At 41.7% G+C, this 9,959-nt stretch overlaps 1 protein-coding gene across 1 annotated transcript; it reads right to left on the bottom strand.

Annotated features, from left to right (window-relative positions):
• Positions 1 to 3,957: 3,957 nt before the first annotated feature.
• LOC123879962 (autophagy-related protein 13 homolog) lies at positions 3,958 to 7,558 on the bottom strand. The gene is made up of 6 exons (XM_045927818.1): positions 7,125 to 7,558; positions 6,353 to 6,704; positions 5,608 to 5,794; positions 5,182 to 5,347; positions 4,814 to 4,939; positions 3,958 to 4,520 (listed from the first exon to the last, which is right to left on the bottom strand). The coding sequence occupies exons 1-6, from the start codon at positions 7,314 to 7,316 to the stop codon at positions 4,305 to 4,307; spliced, it is 1,239 nt and encodes a 412-aa protein (XP_045783774.1). The 5' UTR covers positions 7,317 to 7,558; the 3' UTR covers positions 3,958 to 4,304.
• Positions 7,559 to 9,959: the final 2,401 nt, after the last annotated feature.

The raw sequence follows: 9,959 nt of genomic DNA on the forward strand, positions 1-9,959 counted from the left end.
AGTTTTATAGTTTTATTATATAACTATAATAATTTAACGCAGTGTCCGGTAAACCCGACTGTGATTTTTATGGCACTGGATGTAACAAAAAATGCCCTCTCATCCGAGATATGATCTTTAACTATGGGCCTCATGAGAAAGCTTAGAGTCACTCAGCTGGCGGTGGACAGAGCTTTCTTGGAGTTTCTGTACCTACGTGATCAAATCAGAAATGAGGAGATCCATCGAAGAACTAGAGTAATCGATATAACGGGTTGCGAAGCTGAAGTGGCAATGGGCAAGACACATAGTTCGAAAAACCCATAGACGTTAGGGTCCCAAGTATTGGCGTCACTCAGAAAAGCAGGTATTATTTAAATATTTTTATCGAATTATTGGAATGTCCTCTCCAAAACCAACACAAAAAAACACAAGTTTAATGTGTAAGGTTATCCGAGAGTTTTAATCTAAAAAAACTAATGCCAAAATAAATTATTTAATTAGAGCGTGATTGCTATCACAACATCTAATTATTCAGTTCACAATCCAAAATACCGAAAATATGCGATATCGCTCCGAATCTCAGAAGGAGACTAAACTAAAACCTTCGAAACACCCGTATTTATGCAAGTTCAATCTTGTTGGCCTCCTAGCAACAGATTGTATGACATCGAATGAGCGAAATATCGATTTTACTCGTATCAAACAACCTGCATTAGATAAATTAATAATTTTATATTATTTTTGACAACTCAAATCAATTTTTAAAAATAACCTTACACAAGGTACTAGAATGGCGACCTCGCCCGGAAACTGCAGCGTTGGAAGACCTCCACTATTTGAACAGACGACATCAAAAGACTGGCAGGGAGCCACTGGAATCAGGCGGCGCAAAACCGTGGCGTGTGGAAGTCTCTACAAGAAATCAATATCTAGCTGTGGATGTCTGTCAGCTGATGTGAGGATGATGATGATGGCAATGCCACAATCAATCGGTATGAAAACAGACTGCTAATGGTGACGAAATTACCCACAAAGTCTTCCGTTAAATCAGTTTACAGAAATTTATTCTCAAACAGTGAACATACTGCGCACTTACATTAAGATTATATACTTACATTTCTGTACCAACACAGACGCGTGTGATACTATTTTAATTTTACTATAATATTAACACTATGTCTACGTAATTACTTATTTACAATAATTTTGTCTTACTTATTAACTAATGCAATTTTGTGTAATTTACAGTTCTACCTATACAATATTGTCCGCAATATATATCTTTAACCTATTATTAAATTGACACTTCTGGTAAGCTAATTAATCACATGTGCAGCCCCACACATTATACTTTTATTTAATAAATAAGGCTTTATTTAATGCCATAGAAAGTTATTACAGGTTGTTGATTAGTAAGTTCATATTACAAATTAAATTATGGTTAGATAGGTAGGTATATTATAGTGTTAAGTACTCGTAGTTATTTTGTATGGACCCCCTTTGGACAAAAGCCTCCTCCGAGGAAATTCACTTGACTCTATCTATAGCTGATGCAAGCAATCTTCGTGCAATAGAATGCAATTCTTTTTTGCATAATGTGTGTACTTACACACTATGTTCCTTACTAAAATCTAATCTAAATCTAAGGAACATAGCGCATCTAACGCACATTAGCCATATCGGCGTACTAATATAGTAGACAGTTGAGTTTACTATGTATAAAAAATATATTGAAATACAGGGAATAATACAATTAAACTTAGTACGGGTAATAACTATTCCAAAAAACCAAACGAATATAGGCACCCTAATAAAATTTGTTAAAAAAGAATGTTAAAATCAATTTTTATCATATTGGAAAAATTCTTCAAATCAAGAATGTGATCGCTAGAAAAATCTACCAATGTGGATTTTTTGTTGCAATCACATTGTTGCCCAATGTGTAGTCCAGAAGGCTATCGGTCAGGTTCTTCATTCTGAAAGCGACTCAATCGTGGAAACTGGCCACGACCGTGTTCACGATCAAGACACCGAAACTCTCCGTGTCTCTTCATTGACGCTCGGGCGTTATCAAATTCCAGAGAGTATTCACGCAAGGTGATCTCATAATATTCCCTTCTCTAGCTTTCATTGGTTTCAGCAGGGTACTTCATGTTGCCACCTTAATAGGTGGCCTTAATGTCGCCTTGGATAATTCCAAAGCAAAATCAAATATCCAGCCGGGGATTCTTCAGCAGGGGAATCCCCAGCTGGATACTTGATGTTGCCTTCAGAGATGTTGCGTTCCTTTGAAACGAACTAACTCACTATAACAGTAGTTTCATGGAATTGCCGAATTTAATCGGCGGTTGACGCAAACAAAGGAAGTAGTAGATCTTTTGTCTGAGTTAACCGTCGACCAAAGTTCAGCAGCCAATCTTTCCAGATGTCGCGAGCTTTGTGACGAGCAATCAGCAAGGGCTTCTTGGTGTCCGAGATTTGGGTGTTTAGCGTCATTTCGCCATATCTCTACGGCCCAAATGTGAAATGAGACTATAACAGCTTGGACCATCCTTCCATGACATGTCATCGACCCTGTAAATCTTTTTATTAAAGTCATCATATCAATTCTGGAAGCAATTTCTTACTTATTCTCTTACCATTTGATGGATCGTATACAACGCAAGACTTTGTGGGTAATTTCGTCACCATTAGCAATCTATCTTTATACTGATTGATTGTGGCCTTGCCATGATCATCATCCTCACTATCAGCTGACAGACATCCACAGCTGGATATTGTTCTCTTGTAGGGACTCCCACACGCCACGGTTTTGCGCCGCCTGAATCCAGTATCTCCCTGCGACTCCTTTGATGTCGTCTGTCCAACCAGTGGAGGTCTTCTGCGCTGCGCTTTCCGGGCGAATTCGCCATTCTAGTACCTTGGGAATTGGGACTCCAATGTCCAACGGTTTGCGCATTGACATTTCAGCTTCGAAACTAGTTGAGCTATGTCGGTTACTCAGGTTCTCCTGTGGACTTCCTCATTATTGATTTGAGGAAGTAAGTAGACAAACTCCAAGCATAGTTTTTTCCAACGCCAACTAAGCTTTCTTATGAAGCCCATAATTAGCTGCCATGTCTCGGTTGATCGGATCCATATATCATCATTGTCAACACACTGTTCAAAGGCTTTGGTCTTCAGACACCGTTTCGATTCGTTATGACCACTTCTTTCCAATTCGACCACTTCCGACACGACCACTGCCCCATAGGTTGAGGGAGACTGCGTGAAATAGAACATCTATACAAGCTGAGCTGTTTACGATTTAATTAAAATAATAATAGATACATAATTTATCTTTGCTCTCCTGTAAAATTAGAATGTTGCTGACGACTTACTTTAAGTAGTAGCGATAGATATGTAAATCGGGGAACGCACACCCCGTTATGTTGCGTATAGACTGACGCAAGGTAACATGCAATATAACATGAAATGAAAGAATTTGACGTCCACATTAGTGCAGTTTACAGTGCACTCTGTGACAAATTCTCATAGTCTGGACATCTTGCACGCGCGAACATTTCATGCGCTCGCTACGAGCATTTCAGAGCGATCCGCGATTCGTCAGTTTTTGAACGAACACAAAGAGGCACGCAGTGTGCTCAGAGCGCCAATGTCGAGGGGTCGTGATGAGACGCGCGCCAACACGAACTGAACCAGGTATGGACACAGCTGCGGACCAAGGAGTAAAGAAAAAGCCATACAAATCATCATCATCAACCTGTGGACCTTCACTGTTGGACATAGGCCTTCCCTATAGAGCGCCACCACACCCGGTCCTCAGCCTTCCTCATCCAGCCACTTCCCGCCAGCCGCTTTATATCGTCGGTCCATCGTGCTGGAGGGTGTCTATGTTTGCTTAAACGCGGTCTCCACTCAAGGACTTTCCGGCTCCAACGGCCATCACCTCTACGACAGGCATGGCCTGCCCACTGCCACTTCAGCTTGCTAATAGTTTGGGCTATGTCAGTGACCTTGGTTCTCCTGCGGATCTCCTCATTTCGGATCTCATCCCTCAGGGAAACTCCTAACATACAAATAATGTATGGCTTTTCCTTCTAACAAGATAATGTAGCACTGACAATCGTCGACAGCAATTAATCGTCACGCTCCGTTCTCTTCGCGTGTTCTCAGCAGACTGACGCTACGTTCGCGCGCACGCCGGGAACAGATGCGAGCAAGTACACGTTCGGTTCACTGTAGGTGTACACTGATGCTCCTTCCATGTTACATAGCATGTTACCTTTCATCAGTGTATACGCAGCTTCAGAAGTCGTGGATCAGCGGTCCTCCGTGTCGCCGCACAGCGCCGCGACCAGGCTGTCGAACTCGGGCACCGCCTCCTCGCACTTGCGCAACTGCGCGGCGACGGTCGCGCGATCCACCGGCGCGGCGGTACTCGCCCAGTCGCCGCTGGCGGCGGACCGCGCTTGCATGCACTCGCGGTAGAAATTCGCGAGCTCGGCGATCGGGCTGCCGTCCGCGAACGGGAACTCCTGAACACGACGACACAACAATAAGAGTGTGGAAGTGTCTTTACCCTATCCGCAGAGAGAAGTATAGGGCTCTCTCTGTTACGTAATCCAATACAAATGAAAAAGACATAAAATCAGTGGGCGTTAGCCAATCGTTTTGAGTCACTAACCAATCAGAGAAATTAGCATAGCGCGCTCTCGGTTACGTAATGCCATACAAATGAGAGAGACATCAATCTCTGTGGGCGTTAAGTATTTTGAGTTACCAACTAATCATGAATGTTTTGTGATGAAATGGAATGTATAAGACGTACCATCAGGCTGTCGTGCTTGTCGCTGGACTGTGGCACGTCTATGGCGCGACTGGCGGCGGTCGAACAACACGCTTGTTCACTCATGCTTGCCTCGCTTGACTCTCCCATCGACAACCGCTGCATTTTCTGTTAAGCATTACAAATTTATTATTTTTACAGGTTCTGTACCTCAACCCAGCATCAGTTTTCCTCTCCAATTTTAATATGGATACCTCTAAGTCAAGAGTGATTAGGCATCTTCTAGACAAGCACGCTCCAGCTTAGGCTGCATCATCACTTGCCAGCAGGTCTAATTGCACCCAAGTGCTAGTCCATAAATAAATAAAAAATGTCAGTCAGTTTTTTCTTTTATATATTTAGATACAAACCTTTTCCAGCTTGTCCTTTTCCGCAAGCAGCCACATCATGGGCGGCTCAGGGGGAATCTGTTCGCTCAGTGTGTCATGCAGTTCCTGTATTTGGATGCAGTCCACAAAAGCTCCTGCAGTTAATGGCTTTGATAGATCCAATGCCTTCTTTTCCTTCAGCTTTTTCCTACAAATCAAACTAAGTTACTGTCTAACAGGTGAAGGTTAGCTATATTAATAAGTCTTACACCAAAGGAGGTTATTGTTAAAGAAGACAATTATATAACAATTTTATAAAGCAAACACGCTCACATATTATGTGATTTTCAAATTTTTGTTCTAAGCTGTCTTGAACTGTAAAAATGCAAAGTGTCCAATGTAAGAAACAGCACAGTGTTTTCGTTAAACAGAGATAAGATATGTTGCCAGTTCACAGTCATTATGTACCTTGGACTTTCCTTGGGAAAATGATCACTCTTTATCATAATATTGTTGCTAGTCTGTAGAACATTCTTCTCCATTGGCTTGTGGTCTTCTGGTAGTATGTTCATTTTTGTCCTGTATGCCACTTCAATCTGAATAGTCCCTATTGGAGTGTGGAGTTCACTCACTTTTATAGATTTAGAGTTCTCCCCTGAAAGATAAACCTTAATAAGGGACCGTTTTCACTGCCAAGCACCATTGGTAGAGATTTTTTATAGGGATAAATACTTTTGAAGTGCAATTCTTTAAAGCCTGACCAGAAAAATAAAATATCTCGCCATATTACAGAAAACCTGTGGAACTAATTTATACAAAACCATATTAATATAAGTACTTAGTGATCACAGACCATATACTAGTGGCACGCTCGGAGTAAGCTTTTTATATTTCTAGTCAGGCTATGGGCTATAAGCCAAGATGAAGGGGGCCTTAGCCGGTGAAATCCTGGCTAAAAGCTCTTCACCAGGGTACAAAGTTGCCCTACACTTCACCCAGGTAAGAAAGCCAGGTCTCCAGATACCAGGATACCCCGTTTACCAATCGTTTGGCTGAAGACCCTGTTGTCATTAGTAACATTTTGATTTAAAACTATAACAGGAAAAACAAAATTAAAAAGAGACTTCAATTTGTTGAAAAGAACCCAAAACAACTTATTGCATTTAAGGATGAAGTGATGCTGAACGTGATAAATTAATTTAAAAACACTCACCTAAAAATTCTAGGTTAGGATGTCCTCCATAAATTTTATAGGATATTTGATATGACTCTCTATTTTGTAATCTTGACAGCTTATAAGCTGGTGTTATCCTAGATATGCTCAACGTAGACTTAAGCATGATGCTCATTCTGTAGTATATATTGGAGACTGAGGTGACACTTTCGGAAGAGTTACTCGGGGTGAGTCTAACCGTCCACACTTCTAGGACCATCTCATCGCCGTCATTTGTTCGTAGAACTATCTCGATGCACAGTACGTTGCTAAGCGCTTCAACCACCTCTCCGTTCAGCACTCGTTTTGTATCACTGTTCACTTCTGCCATGTCAGGTATTGATAGGTTGAACTGAAACAAACCAAAACACTTGTTGGGGTCCCATACCTCAAAAGGAAAAAAGGTACACTTATGGGGTCACTTCGCTGTCTGTCTGTCGGTGTGTATGTTGTGTCTGTCACGACAATAACGAAAATTAAACTTATGTCGCCGCAGGGCCATGGCATCTATTGCCCATAGGACAAAGCATTAGAGTTATGTATACTTCGTCTACACAATGCTCCCAGAGTGAACTAGAGTGTGGAAACTCTCAGCTTTGATCCTGAATCTACGTGTGACATGTATAAGGGTAACGTGAAGTCAAAGATACCTAGTCGTTTCATAGCCTATCTAGCGTCAAATGTGGGTAACATTTGATGGCTGCCAGTGTAACTGAAGCCTCGACGTTTCGTTACATGTTTCCTGTCCTGAACTAGAATAAAGGAATCTTACCCACTGCAAAGTGTGAAGAGATGCGGGCGGGCCTTCGTCGCTCCCTTTATTAATATCATGGCCAATTTTCTTCCCTTGCCTGCTTTGCACTACAATCTGTGCCACTTTCAAAGTCAAAATCTTCGTGAACTTATACAATTTTACCCTATCCTGCATCTCCGAAGTAGAGCAGGCCATTCTATACGTTTTCATAAACAGATTACAATATTATTGAAGGAAAGATTATAAATATGAAGAAATTAAGTACCTACACGTTTAGCCAGTCAAACCTGATATCACTTAACTACATTTTATTACATATTTTAAAATAGTCCCGATTCATTTATTTTTATTAGCACACGGCACAAATATAGTCATTATTAGCCAAAATTAAAATCTAAAATAATAATTTTTATTCCAAGACAAAAACCACAAAAACACTCACAGACAAACAATTATCAAGAAAGAGCAAGGCATAGAGTAATAAAGTATAGTAATAGAGGAATATACCACCAGGGATGCTATTGTTATGGAAGTGGTTAAATCGGAACTGAATTCGGAGCCGGAGCCCGGAGTTTTTAATCATATCAGTCGGAACCGGAACCGGAGTCGGAACCGGAATCGGAGTCGGAGAGAGAAGAGTGATGTGAGAAAATAAAATTACACACATAATTCATGAATTATATTCTTATTATTATCAGTTTAAAAAAAATATACAGATAGGTGTATACCTGGGTGTTAAAAATAAGAAAAAATCGAATCGAAAATTGAATCTAAAATCAACAGTACCTATCTACCCCCTGGTAGTGAAGTTAAGCAGCATCATCATATTCAACCTCCGATATAACTTCCGATTAAAATTTATCGGAGCCGACATCGGATTTGAAGGTGTAAAATTAATTGGAAGTTCCGACCTTTCGGAATCGTAATTGAATCGCCTTTGATGACACGAGTCTGCCCGCGAAATTCAAATTTAATTTGGATTTCGCAATTTGTAAAATAATACGACAAAGTAGGCTTGGCACTTTAATTGCGCCAATGGCAGTATCATGCTTACAGGTTTATATAAAAATATTTACTTGAAAGGGTCCAGTTAAGAAATTAGTTATAGTATCAACTAATTAGTGAGTAACTCATGTCAAACTCATTATTTTGACTATTTTCTTAGAATAGAATAGAATAGAATAGATTTTTATTCAAATAAACTGTAGCGAAGCAAGCACGAAGTACCCGCACCGACGAGATATGATGGAAAATTCCAGCCACACAGCGAATGCATGATCCGCCTGTAGCGAAGCAAGCACGAAGTACCCGCACCGACGAGATATGATGGAAAATTCCAGCCACACAGCGAATGCATGATCCGCCTGTAGCGAAGCAAGCACGAAGTACCCGCACCGACGAGATATGATGGAAAATTCCAGCCACACAGCGAATGCATGATCCGCCTGTAGCGAAGCAAGCACGAAGTACCCGCACCGATAGATATGATGGAAAATTCCAGTCACGCCGCGAATGCGTGATCCGTCGACGACACCGCGCTGCCCTCCCGCCGACCGACACCCGCGGGCGGGTATATAACGCCCGCGGCCGCCGACTGCAGTCAGTCGTTCTGTGGACACTGTGTCGGCTCGCGGGAACTCGGGCAGACGCAACCACAGGATAGACGCTGGAGGTGTTGGAGTACGCGGCAACCCGTTGCCCCGTAACCAGCTCCGCCGTCTCTCCCCTCGCGCGCGCGACATCCACCCTCGGTCGTCCGTTGATTAGAGTCCCGCGACTCGTTAGAGTTCCGCACCGCAAGAAGGGTGGTAGGTTCCGTACGGTAGCATTTCGGATCGCCGCGCCGATATACCCGCGTGTTCGATAACTAGTGTAGATAAAACTAGCCTGTATCAAGATAGGTTAAGGTTGTAAATAAATAAGCCCGTTAGATAGTAATCCGGGTTTTATTCCTCGACACCCCCGTTCCCCGAAACCTCGATAGGGTAAATCCTAATCAATGTACGTGGCGGAGTAGCCGACGAACCATCGACTGCTTCACCACGTTACAAAACTTTTACAAGTGCTTTTGAATCGTCAAATAATTTACCACTGGTTCGGAATGCCGTTCCTACCGAGAAGAACCAGCAAGAAACTCGGCGGTTGCTCTTTTCAATTGTGCAATTTACAATAATATTCTATACTATACAAGCAATTGCAGACCCGCGCATTGCTGGAGCGAGTCAAATCCATGCTTTTTTATCATTTACATAATCTTCGATTGTGTAATATGCTTTTGCCAGGAGCATACTTTTAATGGATTTTTTAAACTTTGGTAAAGGCAAGTCTAATATTGACTGTGGAATTTTATTATAAAATATTACACTCATTCCCACAAATGACTTTCCCACTTTTCTGAGGCGGAGCGTAGGAGTTGCGAGCTTATTACGATTTCTAGTTGGCCTGTCATGGAAATCACCGATTTTTTTGTAGCTGAGGATGTTTTGTCGTACAAAAATTATATTGAACTGAACACTTTCAAGATTCATAAGTAATCCTGTGAAGATGATACCTACAGCTGCCATTGTCGGGGTTCTTTCCAGTCATGTGAGTTTTAAGCAATTAAAACGCACTTGGTTTAACATGGAAAGAAAACCATCATACCAGAAAGTGCTTGTCGAAGAGTTCTCCATATTATTTTCTCAAAGGTGTGTAAGTCAGCTAATCCGCACGGCCAGCGCGGTGGAGTATGGCCCTGAGCCATTTTCATTCTGAGAGGAGTCTGTCCTCAGTAGTGGCCGGCAATGGGTTGATCATGATGATAAATAAAAAACAATTTCATGTCGTTTTCGCCAATAATTGTAATTATCCATA

Source organism: Maniola jurtina, chromosome W (assembly GCF_905333055.1).
Source record: "Maniola jurtina chromosome W, ilManJurt1.1, whole genome shotgun sequence".
Classification (NCBI taxonomy): Eukaryota; Metazoa; Arthropoda; class Insecta; order Lepidoptera; family Nymphalidae; genus Maniola; species Maniola jurtina.

Bases quoted from the DNA above. Each gene is read 5' to 3' on its own strand.
- LOC123879962 (XM_045927818.1), bottom strand. From the start codon at position 7,316: ATGAAAACGTATAGAATGGCCTGCTCTACTTCGGAGATGCAGGATAGG. The intron at 6,705-7,124 runs GTAAGATTCCTT...GGTTTGTTTCAG, and splicing joins CTCTTCACACTTTGCAGTGG to TTCAACCTATCAATACCTGA. The intron at 5,348-5,607 runs GTACATAATGAC...TTTGATTTGTAG, and splicing joins TTTCCCAAGGAAAGTCCAAG to GAAAAAGCTGAAGGAAAAGA.